The sequence below is a fragment of the Oncorhynchus keta genome, chromosome 18 (assembly GCF_023373465.1).
Source record: "Oncorhynchus keta strain PuntledgeMale-10-30-2019 chromosome 18, Oket_V2, whole genome shotgun sequence".
NCBI classification, from domain to species: Eukaryota; Metazoa; Chordata; class Actinopteri; order Salmoniformes; family Salmonidae; genus Oncorhynchus; species Oncorhynchus keta.
The window spans coordinates 22,428,216-22,453,885 of NC_068438.1; the positions used below are offsets into that span (position 1 = coordinate 22,428,216).

The 25,670-nt window shown below is 43.6% G+C and overlaps 1 protein-coding gene across 4 annotated transcripts in view; it reads left to right on the forward strand.

Moving 5' to 3' along the window:
• LOC118377376 (2-(3-amino-3-carboxypropyl)histidine synthase subunit 1-like) overlaps positions 1–25,670 on the forward strand; it is a 96,684-nt gene that overhangs the window by 47,492 nt on the left and 23,522 nt on the right. For all 4 annotated transcript variants that reach the window (XM_052467633.1, XM_052467634.1, XM_052467635.1 and 1 more), the window contains exons 5-6: positions 11,259–11,413; positions 12,172–12,293. In XM_052467633.1, the coding sequence (XP_052323593.1) occupies positions 11,259–11,413; positions 12,172–12,293 (277 nt within the window). The remainder of the gene's footprint in view (positions 1–11,258; positions 11,414–12,171; positions 12,294–25,670) is intronic.

The window sequence follows — 25,670 nt, forward strand, 5'->3', positions numbered from 1 at the left end:
TTGGGGTCATTGTCCATTTGGAAAACCCATTTGCGACTAAGCTTTAACTTCCTGACTGATGTCTTGAGATGTTGCTTCAATATATCTACCTACTTTTCCTACCTCATGATGCCATCTATTTTGTGAAGTGCACCAGTCCCTCCTGCAGCAAAGCACTCCCACGACATGATGCTGCCACCCCCGTGCTTCAGGGTTGGGATGGTGTTCTTCGGCTTGCAAGCATCCCCCTTTTTCCTCCAAACATAACAATGGTCATTATGGCCAAACAGTTCTGGTGCAAGCCGGTTTTGGAGCAGTGGTTTCTTCCTTGCTGAGCGGCCTTTCAGGTTATGTCGGACTCGTTTTACTGTGGATATAGATACTTTTGTACCTGTTTCCTCCAGAATCTTCACAAGGTCCTTTGCCTTTGTTCTGGGATTGATTTGCACTTTTCGCAACAAAGTACGTTCATCTCTAGGAGACAGAACGCGTCTCCTCCTGAGCGGTATGACGGCTGTGTGGTCCTATGGTGTTTGTACTTGCGTACTATTGTTTGTACAGATGAACATGGTACCTTCAGGCGTTTGGAAATTGCTCCCAAGGATGAACCAGACTTTTGGAGGTCTTTTCTGAGGTCTTGGCTGATTTCTTTTGATTGTCCCATGATGTCAAGCATAGAGTTACTGGGTTGGAAGGTACACCTTGAAATACATCCACAGGTACACCTCCAATTGACTCAAATGATGTCAATTAGCCTATCAGAAGCTTCTAAAGCCATGACATCATTTTCTGAAATTCTCCAAGCTGTTTAAAGGAACAGTCAACTTAGTGTATGTAAACTTCTGACCCACTGGAATTGTGATACAGTGTAATGCAAACAATTGTTGGAAAAATGACTTGTGTCATGCACAAAGTAGATGTCCTATCCGACTTGCCGAAACTATAGTTTGTTAACAAGAAATTTGTGGAGTGGTTTAAAAATTAGTTTTAATGACTCCATCCTAAGTCTATGTAAACTTCTGACTTCAACTGTAGGTGCCAATACAATATGTATTGTGATTTGATTCTGTGATTTTATTGCGATTCGATGTTCCAAACATACACTGCTCAAAAAAATAAAGGGAACACTTAAACAACACAATGTAACTCCAAGTCAATCACACTTCTGTGAAATCAAACTGTCCACTTAGGAAGCAACACTGATTGACAATAAATGCCACATGCTGTTGTGCAAATGGAATAGACAACAGGTGGAAATTATAGGCAATTAGCAAGACACCCCCAATAAAAGAGTGGTTCTGCAGGTGGTGACCACAGACCACTTCTCAGTTCCTGGCTGATGTTTTGGTCACTTGAATGCTGGCGGTGCATTCACTCTAGTGGTAATATGAGACAGAGTCTACGGTGCACAACTGACCAAGAGGACAAGTACATTAGAGTGTCTAGTTTAAGAAACAGACGCCTCACAAGTTCTCAACTGGCAGCTTCATTAAATAGTACCCGCAAAACACCAGTCTCAACGTCAGCAGTGAAGAGGCAACTCCGGGATGCTGGCCTGTTCTGATCAATTTGATGTTCTTTTTAGTGGACAAAAAATGTGCTTTTCTTTCAAAAACAAGGACATTTCTAAGTGACCCATTTCTAAGAGACTTGAAATTGAGCTCAGGTGCATCCTCTTTCCTTTGATCATCCTTGATGTTTCTACAACTTGATTAGAGTCCACCTGTGGTAAATTCAATTGCTTGGACATGATTTGGTAAGGCACATACCTGTCTATATAAGGTCCCACAGTTGACAGTGCTTGTCCGAGCAGAAACCAAACCATAAGGTCAAAGGAATTGTCCATGGAGCTCCAAAACACGATTGGGTCGAAACACAGATCTGGGGAAGGGTACCAAAAAATGTTTCCAGCATTGAAGGTCACCAAGAACAAAGTGGCCTCCTTCGTTCTTAAATCGAAGAAGTTTGGAACCACCAAGACTCTACCTAGAGCTGACCGCCTGGCCAAACTGAGCAATCGGGGGAGAAGGGCCTTGGTCGGGGAGATGACCAAGAACCCGATGGTCACTCTGACAGAGCTCCAGAGTTACCCTGTGGAGATGGTAGAACCTTCCAGAAGGACATCCATCTCTACAGAACTCTACCAATCAGGCATTTATGGTAGAGTGGCCAGACGGAAGCCACTCCTTAGTAAAAGGCACATGACAGCCCGCTTGGAGTTTGCCAAAAGGCACCTAAAGGACTCTGACCATGAGAAACAAGATTGAAAAGCCAAGCGTCACGCCTGGCTGAAACCTGGCACCGGTGAAGCATGGTGATGGCAGTGATATTTGTGATATTTTCATTTTTTTTCCTTCTAAAAAGCTGTTTTTGCTTTGTCATCATGGGGTATTGTGTATAGATTGATGAGGATAAATAATCAATTTTAGAATAAGCCTGTATAAGGCTGTAACGTAATAAAGTAGAAAAATTCAAGGGTCTGAATACTTTCCAAATTTGTTGTAAATTGACTTTAAAATCTTTTGCAAGACTTAAATGGCTGTCTAACAATGATCAACAACCAACTTGACAGAGCTTGAAGAATTTTCAAAAGATTAATGTGCAAATATTGTATAATCCAGGTGTACAAAGCACTTAGAGACTTTCCAAGAAACAATTGCATCTGTAATAGCTGCAAAAGGTGATTCTAACATGTATTGACTCAGGGGTGTGAATAACTTGTGTAAATCTTCTGCATTTCATTTTCAATATATTTGCAAACATTTAAAAAAACATGTTTTCACTTTGTCATTATGGGGTATTGTATGTAAATGGGTGAGAACACAGGTTGTACCACAACAAAATGTGGAATAAGTATTAATCACACATCATTCACATGTCCTCTGTCATGTGAATGGAACAAATGAACCTGAACTTGAAACACAATGGTATAAATTCTAATTCCAAGGATGTAAACGGCCAATCATTATCAGCGAGTATTTTGCAGTCCTCCCTGAACAGGCGGAATTGAAATGGAATTGACCCAACCTTGGCAGACGGTCTCTGCGTTCTCTCTGCTCTGTGAGGAGTGGAGGAGGTCTCTATAGCTGTGGTTGACTGACAGCATCACATGTAGTGGAAGTGTTGAGGCTTCATCAGCAACACAACTGTGTCAGACACCTGCAGGAGATTAAAGACACTGCCCTCCCTGACTGTCTCTCCCTCTTCACTCCATCTCTCCCTCTCCATCATTTGTTCTATTTTTTCCTATCGCTGCCTGTCATTGTTCATTCTCTGACTTTGAGGTTTTCTGTCCCACCTGCTGTTGCTGTGTGTGTGACTGTGTGAGTTGTGTGTGTGCGTGCTTGCGTGCGTTTGCGAGCTTTCGTGCCTATGTGTGTGCTTGCATATGTGTGTTGCATGTTCTCATGTTAACTGAGTGTTTGTATGAGTGAGAAAAGGAGTGAGGGGTTGATTGAATGAATGAGTGAGTGAGTGAGTGATTGAATGAGTGAGGGGGTGATTGAATGAATGAGGGAGTGATTGAGTGAGAAAAGGAGTAAGGGAGTGATTGAATGAGTGAGTGATAAAAAAAAGAAGTGAGAAACAGAGTGAGTTGGGGCTGTCTCATCGGCAGTGCTTTTAATTGCAGTGACTGCAGTGCTCTCAGACAGCCGTACTAATGTGATCAGAGAATGGATCGATCCCACTATGCTGTGCCATTTTGGTTTTGGGAGCACCTGTAAACAAGCAGCAGCTGTATGTCTATGTCTCTGTCTGTCTGCCTGCCTGCTCTGCACTCTCTGCTCTGCACTCCCTACTCTGCTCTGCACTCCCTACTCTGCTCTGCACTCTCTGCTCTGCACTCTCTGCTCTGCACTCTCTGCTCTGCACTCCCTACTCTGCTCTGCACTCTCTGCTCTGCACTCCCTACTCTGCTCTGCACTCCCTACTCTGCACTCCCTACTCTGCTCTGCACTCTCTGCTCTGCACTCTCTGCTCTGCACTCCCTACTCTGCTCTGCACTCTCTGCTCTGCACTCCCTACTCTGCTCTGCACTCTCTGCTCTGCTCTGCACTCTCTGCTCTGCTCTGCACTCTCTGCTCTGCACTCCCTACTCTGCTCTGCACTCTCTGCTCTGCTCTGCACTCTCTGCTCTGCTCTGCACTCTCTGCTCTGCTCTGCACTCTCTGCTCTGCACTCTCTGCTCTGCACTCTCTGCACTCTCTGCTCTGCACTCTCTGCTCTGCTCTGCTCTGCTCTGCACTCTCTGCTCTGCTCTGCACTCTCTGCTCTGCTCTGCACTCTCTGCTCTGCACTGCACTCTCTGCTCTGCACTCTCTGCTCTGCACTCTCTGCTCTGCACTCTCTGCACTCTCTGCTCTGCACTCTCTGCTCTGCTCTGCTCTGCACTCTCTGCTCTGCACTCTCTGCTCTGCTCTGCACTCTCTGCTCTGCACTGCACTCTCTGCTCTGCACTCTCTGCTCTGCACTCTCTGCTCTGCACTCTCTGCTCTGCTCTGCTCTGCACTCTCTGCTCTGCTCTGCACTCTCTGCTCTGCACTCTCTGCACTGCACTCTCTGCTCTGCACTCTCTGCTCTGCACTCTCTGCTCTGCACTCTGTCTCCCTCCTTGCCTGCCTGCCGTCTCACTGCCTGCCTGCTGGTCTTCCTGCCTGCCTGCCTGCCTGCCTGCCTGTCTGTCTGTCTGTCCGTCTCCCTCCCTGCCTGCCTGCCATCTCACTGCCTGCCTGCCGGTCTTCATGCCTGCCTGCCGTCTCCCTGCCTGCCGGTCTTCATGCCTGCCTGTCTTCCTACCTGCCATCTGTCTTCATGCCTAGCTAAGGAAGTGGAGTCTTTACTCTGTGTCTGTCCCCAGTCCCACAACGCTCCACATTCCAACCGCCTGGTATTTTCAACTTCTCTCTGTCTCCCACCTAGGCCTGTTTCTTACTATCCATCGCTCTCCTTCTCTGTCCTTCATTCCTGATACTCCTATCCATTCATCACTCCTAGTTCCTTCCAAATCCTCTCCTTCCCTTTCCTTCATTCCTGATACTCCTATCCATTCATGCCAAATGCCTTCCCTTTCCTTCATTCCTGATACTCCTATCCATTCTACTCCTAGTTCCTGCCTCTCCTTCCCTTCCTTCATTCCTGATCTATCCATTCATCACTCCTGCCTAGTGGTTAGAGCGTTGGACTAGTAACCGGAAGGTTGCGAGTTCAAACCCCCGAGCTGACAAGGTACAAATCTGTCGTTCTGCCCCTGAACAGGCAGTTAACCCACTGTTCCCAGGCCGTCATTGAAAATAAGAATATGTTCTTAACTGACTTGCCTGGTTAAATAAAGGTAAAATTAAAAAAAAAAAAAAAAAATCACTTCTAGTGCCTTCCAAATCCTCTCCTTCCCTTTCCTTCATTCCTGATACTCCTATCCATTCATCACTTCTAGTGCCTTCCAAATCCTCTCCTTCCCTTTCCTTCATTCCTATTACTCCTATCCATTCATCACTCCTAGTGCCTTCCAAATCCTCTCCTTCCCTTTCCTTCATTCCTGATACTCCTATCCATTCATCACTCCTAGTTCCTTCCAAATCCTCTCCTTCCCTTTCCTTCATTCCTGATACTCCTATCCATTCATCACTCCTAGATCTTTCCAAATCCTCTCCTTCCCTTTCCTTCATTCCTGATACTCCTATCCATTCATCACTCCTAGTTCCTTCCAAATCCTCTCCTTCCCTTTCCTTCATTCCTGATACTCCTATCCATTCATCACTCCTAGGGGCGGCAGCGTAGCCTAGTGGTTAGAGCGTTGGACTAGTAACCTGTTCCTGACAAGGTACAAATTCCTGAACAGGCAGTTAACCCCTGTTCCCATCCATTGAAAATAAGAATATTCTTAATCACTTGCCTAGTAAAATTAAAAAAAAAAAAAAAATCCTTCCAAATCCTCTCCTTCCCTTTCCTTCATTCCTGATACTCCTATCCATTCATCACTTCTAGTGCCTTCCAAATCCTCTTTCCTTCCCTTTCCTTCATTCCTGCCTTCCAAATATTCCTATCCATCCATCATCACTCCTAGTTCCTTCCAAATCCTCTCCTTCCCTTTCCTTCATTCCTGATACTCCTATCCATTCATCACTCCTAGTTCCTTCCAAATCCTCTCCTTCCCTTTCCTTCATTCCTGATACTCCTATCCATTCATCACTTCCAAATCCTAGTCCTTCCCTTCCCAAATCCTATCCATTCATCACTCCTTCCCGTTGGACTAGTAACCTTCATTCCTGACAAGGTACAAATCTGTCGTTCTGCCCCTGAACAGGCAGTTCATCCCACGTCATTGAAAATAAGAATATGTTCTTAACTGACTTGCCTGGTTAAATAAAGGTAAAATTAAAAAAAAAAAAAAAAAATCACTTCTAGTGCCTTCCAAATCCTCTCCTTCCCTTTCCTTCATTCCTGATACTCCTATCCATTCATCACTTCTAGTGCCTTCCAAATCCTCTCCTTCCCTTTCCTTCATTCCTATTACTCCTATCCATTCATCACTCCTAGTGCCTTCCAAATCCTCTCCTTCCCTTTCCTTCATTCCTGATACTCCTATCCATTCATCACTTCTAGTGCCTTCCAAATCCTCTCCTTCCCATCGTTCTCTTTTTTAAATATATACAGTTCATTACCTCTCCCTATCCCACCCAAAATTGAATGGCAATGTGTTTTCTTTCTGCCCACTTCTATAGCTAACAAGACTGGGAATTGCCAGGGACCTCGGGATACAGTATTATCACGATACTTAGGTGCCAATACGACATGTATTGTGATTCTCATGATTCTATGTATTGCGATTCAATGCTACTACGATTTGATTTTCCAAACATATTGCTCACTATGTACTGAGTATACAAAATATTAAGAACACCTGCTCTTTCCATGACATAGACTGACCAGGTGAATCCAGGTGAAAAGTGTGATCCATTATTGATGTCACTTGTTAAATACAATTCAATCAGTGTAGATGAAGGGGAGGAGACAGGTTAAAGAAGGATTTTTAAGCCTTGAGACAATTGAGACATGGATTCTGTATGTGTGCCATTTAGAGGGTGAATGGGCAAGACAAAATGTAAGTGCCTTGAATGAAGTATGGTAGTAGGTGCCAGGCGCACCGGTTTGTGGCAAAGCTGCTGGGTTTTCCCACACTCAACATTTTTCCTGTGTGCATCTCTGTTATTATCTATGCACAGTCACTTTAAAAACTCTACCTACATGTACATATTACCTCGACTAACCTTTGCCCCCGCACATTGACTCTGTACCGGTACTCCTTGTATATAGCCTCGCTATTGTTATTTTTACTGCTGCTGTTTAATTATTTGTTACTTTTATTTCTTATTCTTATATATATATTTTTTTACGCCGTTGTTGGTTAAGTAAGCATTTCACTGTAAGGTCTACATCTGTTGTATTCAACGCATGTGACAAAATAAGATTGGATTGGATTTGAATGGTTCACCACCCAAAAGGCATCCTGCCAACTTGACATAACTGTGGGAAGCTTTGGAGTCAGCATGGGCCAGCATCCCTATGGAACGCTTGACACCTTGTGGAGTCCATGCCCCGTTGAATTGAGGCTGTTCTGAGGGCAAAGGGGCGGGGGGCGGGGTGCAACTCAATATTAGAAGGCTGTTCCTAATGTTTTGTACACTTAGTGTATGTCTGCTGCAAAGAGCATGCGAGGGAGCATATGAGAGGGAGCATATGAGAGGGAGCATATGAGAGGGAGCATATGAGAGGGAGCATGTGAGAGAGCATTTTAGCGTTTTAGCGCAGGATCAACCAATTAGCGCAACATAGCAATTATTATTTTAATTTATTTTTTATTATATGAATCGGTACTCGGAGTCAAAATGTCGCTATAGTATTGTCCAACATAATGTAACTGTTTTCCCCCATCATCAATAGCTTGCCATTCTCTCCTCTTTGTTTCTGATTTGATAGATAGAAGCAGAAACAATCTACTTGGGACTATCCTGATAGTGTTAGTCTCCTTCCATTCATCTGGACAGAGGGATGGTAGATATTCATCTGGACAGAGGAATGGAAGGAGGCTATCTACCATCCCTCTCTCTCTCTCTCTCTTCCTCTCCCTGTCACGCCTTCTCCGCTTTATCTCTCCGTCTCGTATTCATATGTCTGTGCCATGAAATGAGCTACATTACAAGTGTTTAAACATTGACATGAAAATGGCCCATTTGCTTAATCACAGCATAAATGTCCTTTGTGTAAATTGCATGTAAAACAAGAGGAACTGTAATTACCATGATCAAAACCAAAGATAATGCTTCTCTCTTCTCTCTTTATCCTTGCCCTTATACCCCATTTCCCTCAGCACTCTCTCCCACTCCCTCTCCCCCCTCTCTCCCCCAGTCCCCTCCCCCAGTCCCTCTCTCTCTCCCCCAGTCCCTCTCTCTCTCCCCCAGTCCCTCTCTCTCTCCCCCAGTCCCTCTCTCTCTCCCCCAGTCCCTCTCTCTCTCCCCCAGTCCCCCCCTCTCCCCCAGTCCCCCTCTCTCCCCCAGTCCCTCTCTCTCTCCCCCAGTCCTCTCTCTCTCCCCCAGTCCCTCTCTCTCTCCCCCAGTCCCTCTCCCCACTCCCTCCCTCTCTCCCTCATCTCCCCCTCCCTCCCTCCATCCATCCCTCCCATCTCTCTCCCTCCCTCCTCCCCCTCCCTCCCTCCCTCCCCCATCCTCTCCTCCCTCTCTCCCTCCCTCCCTCCCTCTCCCCTCCCCCACTCCCTCCCTCCATCCCTCTCCCCCTCTCCCTCCCCTCCCCCATCCTCCATCTCCCCCACTCCCTCCATCCCTCTCCCCCCTCCCCTCCAGCCCGCTCCCCCCTCCCTCCATCCCTCCCCCACTCCCTCCATCCCTCTCCCCCACTCCCTCCATCCCTCTCCCCACTCCCTCCATCCCTCTCCCCCACTCCCTCCAGCCCGCTCCCCCACTCCCTCCATCCCGCTACCCACTCCCTCTGTTCCGCTCCCCCACTCCCTCCATCCCGCTCCCCCCTGTCCCTAAGTCTCTGGCTTTCCTAAGCCAAGGCGGGCGCATCGTAAATGGCCTGTGAAATTAATAATATTAATAGTAATTGCATGTGTCCCTCTCCTTCCCTAAATAATTGAGGTATTTGCATCAGTGCCCAACATCGTATGTGTATGTGCCGGCTCAATCACGTGGAAAGGGTTTCAGCTCTATTCTAAAAGTGGGTGTGTGCTGTGTGTGCAGATTTGTGACTGTAGTTTAATGCTAGGCTTCTGAGGAGTACTCCATGTATGTGGTATAAAACTGACATAACATACTTTTGTATATATAGTGTATGTGGACACCTCTTCAAATTAGTGTATATTCGGCTATCAATATCGGAGGGGCATTGACTAAATACAGTAGAATAGAATACAGTATGTACATATGAGATGAGTAAAGCAGTATGTTAACATTATTTAAGTGACTAGTGTTCCATTATTAAAGTGGCCAGTGATTCCATGTCTATGTATATAGGGCAGCAGCCTCTAAGGTGCAGTGTTGAGTAGTCGGGCGGCAGCTGGCTAGTGATGGCTATTTAACAGTCTGATGGCCTTAAGATGGAAGCTGTTTTTTAGTCTCTCGGGGCCCAGCTTTGATACACCTATACTGACCTCGCCTTCTGGATGATCTTTTTGGCCTTCCTGTGACATCGGGTGCCCCCGGTGATGCGTTGGGAAGACCGTACTACCCTCTGGTGAGCCCTTCGGGTGCGGGAGGTGCAGTAAGGTGGTGATACAGCTGTCATGACGTTGGCCTCTTTGGGTATAGCGAGCCCCATCCCCCTCTCCCTGCCTCCCCCTTTGCCTCCTTCAACTAGGTTGCTGTGGTCAAAGAGGTCGTAAATTCCTGAGAAGACCCTGCCACATGGCCACACAGTATAGAGAGAGTAGATTTTCATGGAGAACAAAGGAAATCCTTCCACCTCACAGAACTTGAGGTACGAGCAAATTTAATGTTCCAGAGAAAGTATAAAAGATCGGTGAAGAATCCAGCTTTGTTACAACTTGGGGAAGCTCATGGGAGACGGTGTGGCCACATTACCATAACGCTGTTTATATAATATCCTCAGATATGAGGATTACATCTAATTGTTGTATAAGATGAATGAGTGAATATGATACTGTTTGTATAATTGTGTAATATATGATTTTGGACTGTTTTAATAAAGAAAAATACAATTCCCTTTTGATTTGAACTAAATCAGAGGACTGCCCCTGAGCCCAGTTAGGGTCAGGCCTCCTGGGACAGCCCTTTTTCTGCCTATCCTCAAAGTGGGCGATGAAGGTGTTCAGCTTGTCTGGGATCAAGACGTCTGTGTCTGCGACGTGACTGGTTTTCCTTTTGTAATCCGTGATTGTCTGTAGACCCTGCCATATAGTGGAAACGTCTAGGAGCAACAACGGCTCAGCCGCGAAGTGGTAGGCCAAACAAGCTCACAGAACAGGACCGCTGAAGAAAAAATAATCTGTCCTCTGTTGCAACACTCACTACAGAGTTCCAAACTGCCTCTGGAAGCAACGTCAGCACAACAACTGTTCGTCTGGAGCTTCATGAAATGGGTTTTCATTGCCAAGCAGCTACACACAAGCCTAAGATCACAATGCCGAGCGTCGGCTAGAGTTGTGTAAAGCTCGCCGTCATTGGACTCAGTGGAAATGTTTTCTCTGGAGTGATGACTCACGATTCACCATCTGGCGGTCTGACGGACAAATCTGGGTTTGGCGGATGCAAGGAGAACGCTACCGACACCGAATGCATAGTGCCAACTGTAACGTTTGGTGGAGGCGGAATAATGGTCCTTTGGCACTTTGTTCCAGTGAAGGGAAATCTTAACCCAAACTTTGTGGCTACAGTTTGGGAAAGGCCCTTTCCTGTTTAAGCATGACAATGCCCCCGTGCACAAAGCGAGGTCCATACAGAAATGGTTTGGAAAGATCGTTGTGGAAGAACTTGTTCTTTGGGATGAATTAGAATGCTGAATGCAAGCCAGGCCTAATCGCCAACTAATGCTCTCGTGGTTGAAGGGAAGCAAGTCCCAAAATAAATGTTCCAACATCTAGTGGAAATCCTTCCAAGAAGAATGGAGGCTGTTATAGCAGCACAAGGGGGACCAACTCCATCTTAATACCCATGATTTTAGAACGAGATGTTCAACGAGCACATACTTTTGGTCTTGTAGTGTATTAAATGATTCATCCTAACCCCGTCTTTGTCTCCCTCCAGTCCCTATAGACTCCACAGCAGGCATTAAGATGCTGTACGTGTTTGTTGATATCCAGATGGACAACGCACACTTTCTGGACACGGTCAAGTTCAACTTCCCCCCTGGACACTCTCTGGCACTCGTCAGCACTATCCAGTTTGTGGCTGCACTGCAGGTATGTGTGTGTGTGTGTGTGTGTGTGTGCATCTTTGGTGTGTGGGGGACTGTATGTGCACTAACCCTATGTGTACATGTACAGTTTAAGCCTAGCCTACATGCTGCATACATAGAAGAGCTCCGCTCCTGTGTGAGCCAACCTCCTGCCTGCCTCTCGAAGTTCAGTTCAAGTGTGGGTTTGAAAACCCAGCTGCAGTTATTTTGGACTTGAAAGAAGGAGTGAACTTGTGAAATCTCAGATCATGTATCTGCAGCTCATCTCAGGCCTTTACATAAGCAGTTATAGATCCACAGTAGAGCGAGCTACCTCCTCCGTCTCCTCTCTGCTGCCCTCCTCTCTGTCAGTGACCAACACTAGGACCATGCTAATGTAACCAGTGTTATTGATTCATTCTGACATGCTGATGTGTGTGTCATGTTTTTGTTGGGGCGGTTTGGGTGTGTGTGTGTGTCATTTAGTTTTTTGTTTGGGCAGTTGCTGTGAGTGTGTGTGTCTGTGTGTGTCTGTGTGCCTCTTGCTCACTCGCTCACAACTCACGGTGTGTGTAGGTCATCCAAAATGGAGTAGGGAGTCATCAGGTCAGCGTCTATGTTCCCTGTTTACCTCCAACTGAAAAGAGCACATTACTTTCTGCTGCTTCTTTCTTGTCTAAATTGTTGGCACTCGCTCTCAGCGTCTTACTTTGTGTGAAAAGAGAAAAAGTAGGTGTTATTTTATATCTATCAATGGTTGTTTGTCTCTTCCCCTCCCCCCAGGCGGTGAGTGCAGCTCTGAGGCCAGAGTATGAGGTGGTGGTTCCCCAGTGTCGTCCCCTGTCCCCTGGAGAGATCCTAGGGTGCACCTCCCCCCGCCTCGACCGAAAAGTCAACGCCATCGTGTGAGTGACTCAGCCTTTATCATTGTAAACCCATCCTATTCTCAGCCTCTGTCATACCTACCTTACACAGTCAGACAGTTTCTGTCATATAGTACCTTCCTACCCAACACTTCCCCAGACATTGTTAAACATACCTTCCCCTTCCTCGCTCCCCGACTCTGTCATCTACCTGCTAGTGTTGCCACAATACCAGATGTTTTACTTCGATACCAGGTTTAGTATCATGATGCCGGAACGTTACTTAATACCAAAACAATAGTAGATACCAAAACAATAGTAGATACCAAAACAATAGTAGATACCAAAACAATAGTAGATACCAAAACAATAGTAGATACCAAAACAATACTAGATACCAAAACAATACTAGATACCAAAACAATACTAGATACCAAAACAATACTAGATACCAAAACAATACTAGATACCAAAACAATAGTAGATACCAAAACAATAGTAGATACCAAAACAATAGTAGATACCAAAACAATAGTAGATAACAAAACAATAGTAGATAACAAAACAATACTACATACCAAAACAATAGTACATACCAAAACAATAGTACATAGATACCAAAACAATACTAGATACCAAAACAATACCATTGCAAAGAAAAGAAAGCTTAAGTCACGGAATAAACACTGGGCTTTATTTATTCAAACATTAAACAATATGTTGAACAAATAAAATAACAAATAGAAATATCTTCTATTCTATGGTACATTTCTTTCTAAAATACTACACCAGATTAAGTAACAGACGAATACCTTTATTGTTCATTATGCAAAACCACATCGGAGACTGTATAATTGTACAATTACATATAAACTGTTTTAAAATGTCATTTGATACATATCAGGATTAATTTGCTCGTCTTTGAACATAAAATTGGATCAAATGACATTCATTAGACGTATGATTCATTATTCATTACAGCTAAATAATGTAATGTATTAAATAAATAAGTTTTAGTTCCAAAACGACATAGAAATGAACTTAAAGGTGTTTTTAAGTGCCGTCAGAAAGTATTCAGACCCCTTGACATTTTCCACATTTTGTTACGTTCCAGGTTTATTCTAAAATTGATCAATTGTTTTTTCCCCTCATTAATCTACAGGCAATAGCCAATAATGACAAAGCAAGAATGTAGAAATGTTTGCTAATTTATTACAAATAAAAAAACTGAAATAATAAATTTACATAAGTATTCAGACCCTTTCCTCAGTACTTTGTTGAAGCACCTTTGGCAGTGATTACAGCCTCGAATCTTCTTCGGTATGATGCTACAATCTTGGCACACCTGTATTTGGTGAGTTTCTCCCATTCTTCTCTGCAGATGCTCTCAAGCTCTGTCAGGTTGGATGGGGAGCGTTGCTGCACAGCTATTTTCAGGTCTCTCCAGAGATGTTTGATTGGTTTCAAGTTCGGGCTCATTCAGAGACATGTCCTGAAGCCATTCCTGTTTGTCCTGGCTGTATTTCCCTAGGTTTGTTGTCCTGTTGGAAGGTGAACCTTCACCCCAGTCTGAGGGCCTGAGCGTTCTGGAGCAGGTTTTCATCAAGGATCTCTCTATACTTTGCTCTGTTCATCTTTCCCTCGATCCTGACTAGTCTCCCAGTCCCTGCCTCTGAAAAACATCCACACAGCATGATGCTGCCACCACCATGCTTCACCATAGGGATGGTGCCAGGTTTCCTCCAGAAGTGACGCTTAGCTTTCAGGCCAAAGAGTTCAATCTTGGTTTCAGCAGACCATAGAATCTTGTTTCTCATGGTCTGAGAGTCCTTTAGGTGCCTTTTAGCACACTCCAAGCGGGCTGTCATGTGCCTTTTACTGAGGAGTGGCCACTCTACCATGATTGGTGGAGTTCTGCAGAGATGGTTGTCCTTCTGGAAGGTTCTCTTTCCAAATGCACTTATAACTTGACAGCAATATTTCTAGACTACTTTGCATTTGTCTAGGCTTGCTACTAGCAGTAGCCACTAGCCAGCCAGCAGCCATGGGTGCAGCATTGCACCCTGGGAAGTGAAATGCACTCTGGGAATAGGAGTATTCTGTGTTAAATCCATTGCATTTCTACTGTGTGCGGACTTGAAATATACAGTGCCATTGGAAAGTATTCAGACTCCTTGACTTTTTCCACATTTTGGTACATTCCAGCCTTATTCTAAAATTGATTAAATACAACAAAATCCTCCCCAATCTACACACAATACCCCACAATGACAAAGAAAAAACAGGTTTTTATATATTTTAGCACATTTCTAGAATAAACACTTAAATATCACATTTACATAAGTATTCAGACCCTTTGCTATGAGACTTAAAATGTAGTTCTGGTGCATTCCATTTTTCATCCTTGAGATGTTTCTACAACTTGATTGGAGTCCACCTGTGGTCAATTAAATTGATTTGACATGATTTGGAAAGGTACACACCTGTCTATATAAGTTCCCACAGTTGACAGTGCATGTCAGAGCAAAAACCATACACGCATGCATATATATGCACATATATACATACACATACCTATATAGACATACATACTTTTTTAAAGAATATACCTTTGTTATTATTCAGCGCAAACCCTACCGCCGATCCCCCAATTGGAGTAAACTAATAAACACTTCTGCTTCTACCTTCAATCCATACATCTTATACACATTCTACAGACAGTCTACTTTACAATAGTTCTCTCTTGTTTGTTCTTAGTCCTTACTCTATTTCATTCAGTTTGATGATTTCTATTTGTAACTGTGCTATTTCAGTTCCGAACCTATATACATTTTACAGATCCCGTATGCTTTACATTGTTTGTCTTGTTATTAGTCCCACCCTTCAGCTCCATTCAACCCCTCCCATCTGTCTCTCAACATCATCCATTTCGGATTTCTACTTGCCATATATTTTTCGACTGTGCTGTGATGCTTCACAAAATAATTGAACCTTCCTATTCTCGTAGCTTTAACAGATTGTAAATTAAATAAATATTTTTGCTAAAATAATTATTATATTATTGATTGATTGACTATGAGTTTTCAAATCACCCAGTATGGCCATCTGCAGCGTTAGCTGTAGGTAAATGTTGCAGTTCTACAGCCATTCCTGGAACTGTGACCAAAAACGAGCTGCATATGGACAGTACCAAAATAAATGATCTAATGACTCTGCCTCCTCACAGCAAAATCTGCAGAGCTGGGAAGATTGTATCCCCCATATATATAACATTCTATTAGTTGCAACAATTTTGTATAGTAATTTAAATTGGAAAATTTGAAGTTTTGAATCCGGCATTGTTTTGCGTGTTAATTCATAAACCATGTGCCATGGAATGGGTACATCGAAAATCTCTTCCCAACAATTTTGCAATTTATATGGCACAGCTGTCAGTTTTTTGGTCCTTAAATGAAATTGGTATATGTTTTTATTTATCACACTTTTCTTTAACCATTTATGTTCTTTACTACAGGGCCGACATACAAGTTCCTTACTTTTTTCCCCTTCAACTTGCCTCTTCCATTTTTGTGGTAATGCTGCAATTAATTGGTTGTAATTTTGGGTAGAGGAGACATTTCCATATGTCTGTGTTCGCTGCATGTGTGACATAACTCCACCAGTCCTATTTATGATATCATTCACTAAAGTTCTAAAACTTTTAAGCAGTGTGATTCTTATCAATGCGCTATGTAGATAGCGTATCAATAATTAGTGACTGTCCCGTATCTCCCGTAGGCTACACCACTGCTGTCATCCTTACCTCCAGGCATTTGTTACAGTTGGATCATCTTTGGATGAAGACAACAGTCGCACCATTGGAAGACATTGCTTGGACTGTAGCCTTCAAAATATTATTCCTGCTATTCTCCTGCGATCCATCAAACATATTTGATGTGTCATCATAGTGGTCTCGGACTTGTGGTCAAAGTCAGGCAGACCAATTTAAACCTGACCAATTTAAAATGCTGATTTGAATGTCATTGAGGTAACAGAAAGGCGTCAAATATGTTTTTTCTCGCAAACGTCCTTTCGGAATTTAAAAGTAATCCTAGAAGTAATCTTCTAGTTTTTCAAAAGTATCTGTAATCTGATTACAATATATGTGCTGGTTACGTAACAGATTAGTTAAAAAAAAAAATGTAATCCATTACTCCCTAATCCTGCATACGACCTGCTCATACACGCTAACAGGCTCAGGCGACAGCGAGGAGTGCGGCTCTGCATGTACGTACAGTGAGTACACACAGAAAATGTCCCCTGTATATTGACATAGACACACAGTCGTATGTATTTCAAGATCTAGTAGGTTCCTAATAATACCCATGCTGTACTTATGATCCCCACACACCCTTCCCAGTGTATGGGATTAGAGTGGCCAGATAAAAAGAGGAGAGACAGCCAGTACAGGAAAACAGCCTGGTCCCACAGGAGAGGAAAACCTTGTGTCTGTGTCGGGGGGGTGTTTGTACTTCGTCCACTAATCTAAAGTGGAGTGTCTTTGATGTGTGTGTAGGGGCGGATGGGGGTGAGATGGGAGAAATAATTGATTACCTTGCCTGATAATTAGCTCCCTGAGTGTCTCTCTCTGGCGCACCCTCTCTCTCTCTGGCGCACCCTCTCTCTCTCTGGCGCACCCTCTCTCTCTCTCTGGCGCACCCTCTCTCTCTCTGGCGCACCCTCTCTCTCTCTCTGGCTCGCCCTCTCTCTCTCTCTGGCTCGCCCTCTCTCTCTCTCTGGCTCGCCCTCTCTCTCTCTCTGGCTCGCCCTCTCTCTCTCTCTGGCTCGCCCTCTCTCTCTCTCTCTGGCTCGCCCTCTCTCTCTCTCTCTGGGCCCCTCTCTCTCTCTCTGGCTCGCCCTCTCTCTCTCTCTCTGGCTCGCCCTCTCTCTCTCTCTCTCTGGCTCGCCCTCTCTCTCTCTCTCTGGCTCGCCCCCTCTCTCTCTCTCTCTCTCTGGCTCGCCCTCTCTCTCTCTCTCTCTCTGGCTCGCCCTCTCTCTCTCGCTCTGGCTCGCCCTCTCTCTCTCTCTCTGGCTCGCCCTCTCTCTCTCGCTCTGGCTCGCCCTCTCTCTCGCTCTGGCTCGCCCTGTCTCTCGCTCTGGCTCGCCCTGTCTCTCGCTCTGGCTCGCCCTGTCTCTCGCTCTGGCTCGCCCTGTCTCTCGCTCTGGCTCGCCCTGTCTCTCGCTCTGGCTCGCCCTCTCTCTCGCTCTGGCTCGCCCTCTCTCTCGCTCTGGCTCGCCCTCGCTCTGGCTCGCCCTCGCTCTGGCTCGCCCTCGCTCTGGCTCGCCCTCTCTCTCGCTCTGGCTCGCCCTCTCTCTCGCTCTGGCTCGCCCTCTCTCCATCTCTCCCCTTCTCACTGCCCCTTTCTCTCTCTCCCTCCCCCTCCCTCTCCATCTCTTTCTCTCCTCTTGTCAGTGGCTCTGAGGGGCAGGTTACAACCAGCTCATACCTATGTACAGAACAGTCCAGACACTGGAAACGGTAAACCAGCAGGAGGCGTCGACAAATATAATAGTCAGTAATAATTGATAGAAATCAGGGCTGTTTAAGAATCATGGTCCATTACATTTCACTTCTTTCATTTTAATTTGCATATACCGGTAGATTTGTCATTTATGAATAGTTTGAAATATCTCTCAGCCTCCATACTGTCTCTCATAAGTCACCTAAATGCTCTTATTGTGCTCAACCATTATTTATAAAAGTGAATCGGAGGGACTTATTGTTGAGATATCTATTATGTCGATTTTGAAATTACATTAGTTGAGTGTATGTGGGATGAGTAATGGTATATTAGTCTCTGAGACGCCATGTCTTTAATACGTTACAGCATCTACAGTTGAAGTCGGAAGTTTACATTAAAACTCGTTTTTCAACCACTCCACAAATGTTGTTAACAGACTATAGTTTTGGCAAGTCGGTTAGGACATCTACTTTGTGCAGGACACAAGTCATTTTCCCAACAAACAACAACAAGTTTACAGACAGATTATTTCACTTATAATTCACTGTATCACAATTCCAGTGGGTCAGAAGTTTACATACACTAAGTTGACTGTTCCTTTAAAACAGCTTGGAAAATTCCAGAAAATTATGTCATGGCTTTAGAAGCTTCTCATAATTTGAATCAATTGGAGGTGTACCTGTGGATGTATTTCAAGGCCTACCTTCAAACTCAGTGCATCTTTGCTTGACATCATGGGAAAATAAATCAGCCAAGACCTCAGAAAAAAAATGGTAGACCTCCACAAGTCTGGTTCATCTTTGGGAGCAATTTCCAAACACCTGAAGGTACCACGGTCATCTGTACAAACAATAGTACGCAAGTACAAACACCATAGGACCACGCAGCCGTCATACCGCTCAGGAAGGAGACTCGTTCTGTCTCCTAGAGATGAGCGTACTTTGGTGCGAAAAGTGCAAATCAATCCCAGAACCGCAGCAAAAGACCTTGTGAAGATTCTGGAGGAAACGGGTACAAAAGTATCTATATCCACAGTAAAACAAGTCCTATATCGACATAACCTGAAAGGCCACTCAGCAAGACAGAAACCACTGCTCCAAAACCGCCATAAAAAAGCCAGACTACGGTTTGCAACTGCACATGGAGACAAAGATTGTACTTTTTGGAGAAATGTCTTGTGGTCTGATGAAACAAAAATAGAACTGTTTGGCCATAATGACCATCGTTATGTTTGGAGGAAAAATGGGGAGGCTGGCAAGCCGAAGAACACCATCCCAACCGTGAACCAAGGGGGTGGCAGCATCATGTTGTGTGGGTGCTTTGCTGCAGGAGGGACTGGTGCACTTCACAAAATAGATGGCATTATAAGGTAGGAAAATTATGTGGATATATTGAAGCAACATCTCAAGACATCTTGGTCGCAAATGGTTCTTCCAAAATGGACAATGACCCCAAGCATGCTTCCAAAGTTGAAGCAAAATGGCTTAAGGACAACAAAGTCAAGGTATTGGAGTGGCCATCACAAAGCCCTGACCTCAATCCTATAGAAAATGTGTTGGCAGAACTGAAAAAGTGTGTGCGAGCAAGGCCTACAAACCTGACTCGGTTACACCAGCTCTGTCAGGAGGAATTGGCCAAAATTCACCCAGCTTATTGTGGGAAGCTTGTGGAAGGCTACCCAAAACGTTTGACCCAAGTTAAACAATTTAAAGGCAATGCTACTGTTGGATTTGACATTTTGAACATTGAGATATTAAATAATGATAGAGAAGAAGCATAGAATATGAGAAGTGAAAGAGACTGGGTTTTATGTCAGAAGTTAATGGTTCTCTGTAGAAAGACAGATGGCTTTGGAATGTGTTGGGTGGACGGGAGGAGAGCAACGTGTTGATATAGGGGAGACAGATGGACATCTTTGGATTAGGTGAAGAAGGGGTTGAGGTCAGGAGGTCAGGTCAGATCCCCTGTAGGGAGTAATAAGGGTTTGGTATCATGTTCCTCTTTTCCTGTAGAACCATAAAACATAAGGTTTGGAGAGAAGGAGGAGTGTTTTAAGTGGCATATATATATATATATATATATATAACTGTGATGTGAGAAATGTTTTGCTGTCTGATTACAGCTGTACAGAACCTTTGGGAAGAATTAAACTTGGTTAAAGCTTCTCTAGTGTCCGTGAGTTACTTACTCTGAAAAATAAGAACCTAACACTACCAAATACTTAATGAGTGTATGTACACTTCTGACCCACTGGGAATGTGATGAAAGAAATAAAAGCTGAAATAAATCATTCTCTCTACTCTTATTCTGACATTTCACATTCTTAAAATAAAGTGGTGATCCTAACTGACATAAGACAGGGATTTTTTACTAGGATTAAATGGCAGGAATTTTGAAAAACTGAGTTTAAATGTATTTGGCTAAGGTGTATGTAAACTTCCGACCTCAACTGTATATGATTCCAGTAATTAAGAGAAGTATGTTAAAATGCTTTAGAACAGAGCAGTTATACAAATATCAGTAGTATCAGAGGATCCCAGTTCTAATCCTCACTCCTAGCTCTCCTCTCTCAGACCCTGCTGCTAATGTCTGCAGACATTAAGAGCAGAATCAGAGTGTGCTGATGCATAATGCAGGACATACAGCACAGTGTTCACCATTATAGCACAGCAGCACTCAGCTCTTCTACAAAGGACAATGCAATATGAATGATAGGATAACAAAGGCCCTCATGAGCGCTATCCTCTTAGAGCAGAGAAACACATACAGGGTGTGATGTTAAAAAGCAGGAGGCTCATTGTAGCCAGTGTGATTATAGGGACACGTTGGATATTATTGCAAAGCAAAGCGCCCGGCCCTCGGCACAATAGTCATCATTTGTTTTTTATTTGCGCCTCGGCTCCAAATTACCCCTCTTTTTACCCTGCTATACACACAGACACCGACACATGCACACACACACACACACACACATCCCCCACGGACATACACATCCCCCACGGACACAATCTAGTCTCAGTGACTGGGTCTGTGCTTGTTTGTGATGTGTGGGTCAGCTGTTTGTTCACCCATACCCATCCGCAATTGCTAATAAAACATATGCAACCGCCCAACTAAATGTGATTAACCTAACATTTCAGGCCTATGTTTTTTTTAAGCCTAATCTATGTTTCTGTTCATAATTGTGGACATTTTGGTAGGCTATTTGTTAGTCTGTAATTAGATACATGCTGCTTCTCGTGGCCTAGAAGACTAAATAAACCCTTGCTCACCAGAAAATGTCTTACATTGATAGAATGAATGCTAGTTGACATCTGTCAAATTTTGTCTTTCATCTCTGTTTCTCTCGTGCAGCCAAACGTTTAGGGACTGGAGAGAAAATACAGTAATGCCAACATTTCTAAATTACATCAGTTTGCCCGGTTTGAAGGGAATTAAATCCTGTGAAAATGACCCAACATGTTTCTGACAAGATTTCAGGTTGGTTTGCATGCATACTTTTGTGGTTGAAATACAATCAACTGTTATGGTGCTGATTAAGATAGTACCTAACCTTAAATTAATTCTTTCAAGATGCTGTTCCTGAGTCACATTACATTTGGTGTATCATTTTCCTGCAATATCTGCTTAATTCTTCAGGAGTAAATATTATATTAGGCTATGTGAGAGGTAATAGACCAGGGATGGGAAAATGCGCCCCCCCCCCATCTTTTGTAGGCCTGCGTGTCAAATTATTTGTTCGGTTGGAGGTTAGAAAAGTATAATACACAAGGTGCCATTTTTAAATGTGGTTAACATTTTAGCAGTTTGTCTGTTGTTAGTCACTGTCAGTCGCTCAATTAGCCCATGCCAGCTGAACAGTATTGATTGGTAAGTTATTCTAGCGGCCAGCTATCTAAACTTAGTAATCGTGGTGGAATTACTGACCTTTAGTGGGCCCCTAATGATTTTTAGTCACTCTCATTAAAAATTTCTCTCCACTCTATGGCAAAATGTGTAGAATTGCGGGAAATTTGCTGTAAAACTGCAACAACAAAACAATATGCCACAATGTATAGAATTGAAGTGAATTAACTCTTTCCGCTGTCAAGGGGGCCCCCAAATGGCTAGAACCGGCTCTGACTGCATATGTGGGTATGGGTATAGATATGGATGTGGGTATAGATATGAATGTGGGTATAGATATGAATGTGGGTATAGATATGGATGTGGGTATAGATGTGGATGTGGGTATAGATGTGGATGTGGGTATAGATGTGGATGTGGGTATAGATGTGGATGTGGGTATAGATGTGGATGTGGGTATAGATGTGGATGTGGGTATAGATGTGGATGTGGGTATAGATGTGGATGTGGGTATAGATGTGGATGTGGGTATAGATGTGGATGTGGGTATAGATGTGGATGTGGGTATAGATGTGGATGTGGGTATAGATTTGGATGTGGGTATAGATGTGGATGTGGGTATAGATGGATGTGGGTATAGATATGGATGTGGGTATAGATATGGATGTGGGTATAGATATGGATGTGGGTATAGATATGGATGTGGGTATAGATATGGATGTGGATGTGGGTATAGATATGGATGTGGGTATATATATGGATGTGGGTATAGATATGGATGTGGGTATAGATGGATGTGGGTATAGATGGATGTGGGTATAGATGGATGTGGGTATAGATGGATGTGGGTATAGATGGATGTGGGTATAGATATGGATGTGGATGTGGGTATAGATGGATGTGGGTATAGATGGATGTGGGTATAGATTTGGATGTGGGTATAGATGTGGATGTGGGTATAGATGTGGATGTGGGTATAGATGTGGATGTGGGTATAGATGGATGTGGGTATAGATATGGATGTGGGTATAGATATGGATGTGGGTATAGATATGGATGTGGGTATAGATATGGATGTGGGTATAGATATGGATGTGGGTATAGATATGGATGTGGGTATAGATATGGATGTGGGTATAGATATGGATGTGGGTATAGATATGGATGTGGGTATAGATGTGGATGTGGGTATAGATGTGGATGTGGGTATAGATGTGGATGTGGGTATAGATGTGGATGTGGGTATAGATATGGATGTGGGTATAGATGTGGATGTGGGTATAGATTTGGATGTGGGTATAGATTTGGATGTGGGTATAGATGTGGATGTGGGTATAGATGTGGATGTGGGTATAGATGTGGATGTGGGTATAGATGTGGATGTGCGTATAGATATGGATGTGCGTATAGATATGGATGTGGGTATAGATATGGATGTGGGTATAGATATGGATGTGGGTATAGATGTGGATGTGGGTATAGATGTGGATGTGGGTATAGATGTGGATGTGGGTATAGATGTGGATGTGGGTATAGATGTGGATGTGGGTATAGATGTGGATGTGGGTATAGATGTGGATGTGGGTATAGATGTGGATGTGGGTATAGATGTGGATGTGGGTATAGATGTGGATGTGGGTGTGGATGTGGGTATAGATGGATGTGGGTATAGATATGGATGTGGGTTATAGATGTGGGTATAGATATGGATGTGGGTATAGATGTGGATGTGGGTATAGATTTGGATGTGGGTATAGATGTGGATGTGGGTATAGATGTGGATGTGGGTATAGATGTGGATGTGGGTATGGATGTAGGTATAGATGTGTGGGTATAGATGTGGTGGGTATAGATGTGGATGTGGGTATAGATGTGGATGTGGGTATAGATGTGGATGTGGGTATAGATGTGGATGTGGGTATAGATGTGGATGTGGGTATAGATGTGAATGTGGGTATAGATGTGAATGTGGGTATAGATGTGAATGTGGGTATAGATGTGAATGTGGGTATAGATGTGAATGTGGGTATAGATGTGAATGTGGGTATAGATGTGAATGTGGGTATAGATGTGAATGTGGGTATAGATGTGAATGTGGGTATAGATATGGATGTGGGTATAGATGTGGATGTGGGTATGGATGTGGGTATAGATATGGATGTGGGTATAGATATGGATGTGGGTATAGATATGGATGTGGGTATAGATATGGATGTGGGTATAGATATGGATGTGGGTATATATGGATGTGGGTATGGATGAATGTGGGTATAGATATGGATGTGGGTATAGATATGGATGTGGGTATGGATGTGGGTATAGATATGGATGTGGGTATAGATATGGATGTGGGTATAGATATGGATGCAGGTATAGATATGGATGCGGGTATGGATGCGGGTATGGATGTGGGTATGGATATGGATGTGGGTATAGATATGGATTTGGGTATAGATATACAGTGCCTTGCGAAAGTATTCGGCCCCCTTGAACTTTGCGGCCTTTTGCCACATTTCAGGCTTCAAACATAAAGATATAAAACTGTATTTTTTTTGAAGAATCAACAACAAGTGGGACACAATCATGAAGTGGAACGACATTTATTGTATATTTCAAACTTTTTTAACAAATCAAAAACTGAAAAATTGGGCGTGCAGAATTTTTCAGCCCCCTTAAGTTAATACCTTGTAGCGCCACCTTTTGCTGCGATTACAGCTGTAAGTAGCTCGGGGTTTGTCTCTATCAGTTTTGCACATCGAGAGACTGACATTTTTCCCCATTCCTCCTTGCAAAACAGCTCGAGCTCAGTTGAGGTTGGATGGAGAGCATTTGTGAACAGCAGTTTTCAGTTCTTTCCACAGATTCTCGATTGGATTCAGGTCTGGACTTTGACTTGGCCATTCTAACACCTGGATATGTTTATTTTTGAACCATTCCATTGTAGATTTTGCTTTATGTTTTGGATCATTGTCTTGTTGGAAGACAAATCTCCGTCCCAGTCTCAGGTCTTTTGCAGACTCCATCAGGTTTTCTTCCAGAATGGTGCTGTATTTGGCTCCATCCATCTTCCCATCAATATTAACCATCTTCCCTGTCCCTGCTGAAGAAAAGCAGGCCCAAACCATGATGCTGCCACCACCATGTTTGACAGTGGGGATGGTGTGTTCAGGGTGATGAGCTGTGTTGCTTTTACACCAAACATAACGTTTTGCATTGTTGCCAAAAAGTTCAATTTTGGTTTCATCTGACCAGAGCACCTTCTTCCACATGTTTGGTGTGTCTCCCAGGTGGCTTGTGGCAAACTTTAAACAACACTTTTTATGGATATCTTTAATAAATGGCTTTCTTCTTGCCACTCTTCCATAAAGGCCAGATTTGTGCAATATACGACTGAATGTTGTCCTATGGACAGAGTCTCCCACCTCAGCTGTAGATCTCTGCAGTTCATCCAGAGTGATCATGGGCCTCTTGGCTGCATCTCTGATCAGTCTTCTCCTTGTATGAGCTGAAAGTTTAGAGGGACGGCCAGGTCTGGGTAGATTTGCAGTGGTCTGATACTCCTTCCATTTCAATATTATCGCTTGCACAGTGCTTGTTGGGATGTTTAAAGCTTGGGAAATCTTTTTGTATCCAAATCTTGCTTTAAACTTCTTCACAACAGTATCTCGGACCTGCCTGGTGTGTTCCTTGTTCTTCATGATGCTCTCTGTGCTTTTAACGGACCTCTGAGACTATCACAGTGCAGGTGCATTTATACGGAGACTTGATTACACACAGGTGGATTGTATTTATCATCATTAGTCATTTAGGTCAACATTGGATCATTCAAAAATCCTCACTGAACTTCTGGAGAGAGTTTGCTGCACTGAAAGTAAAGGGGCTGAATAATTTTGCACGCCCAATTTTTCAGTTTTTGATTTGTTAACCTCTTAGAACTCTTGCTCTATACTGCCCCTGTTGAAGAAAGTGCGTGCCCATAGTAAACTGAAAATATTTTTCCCCAAAATTGCTAATATATGCATATAAAAAATAGTATCGAATAGAAAACACTCTAAAGCTTCTAAAACCGTTA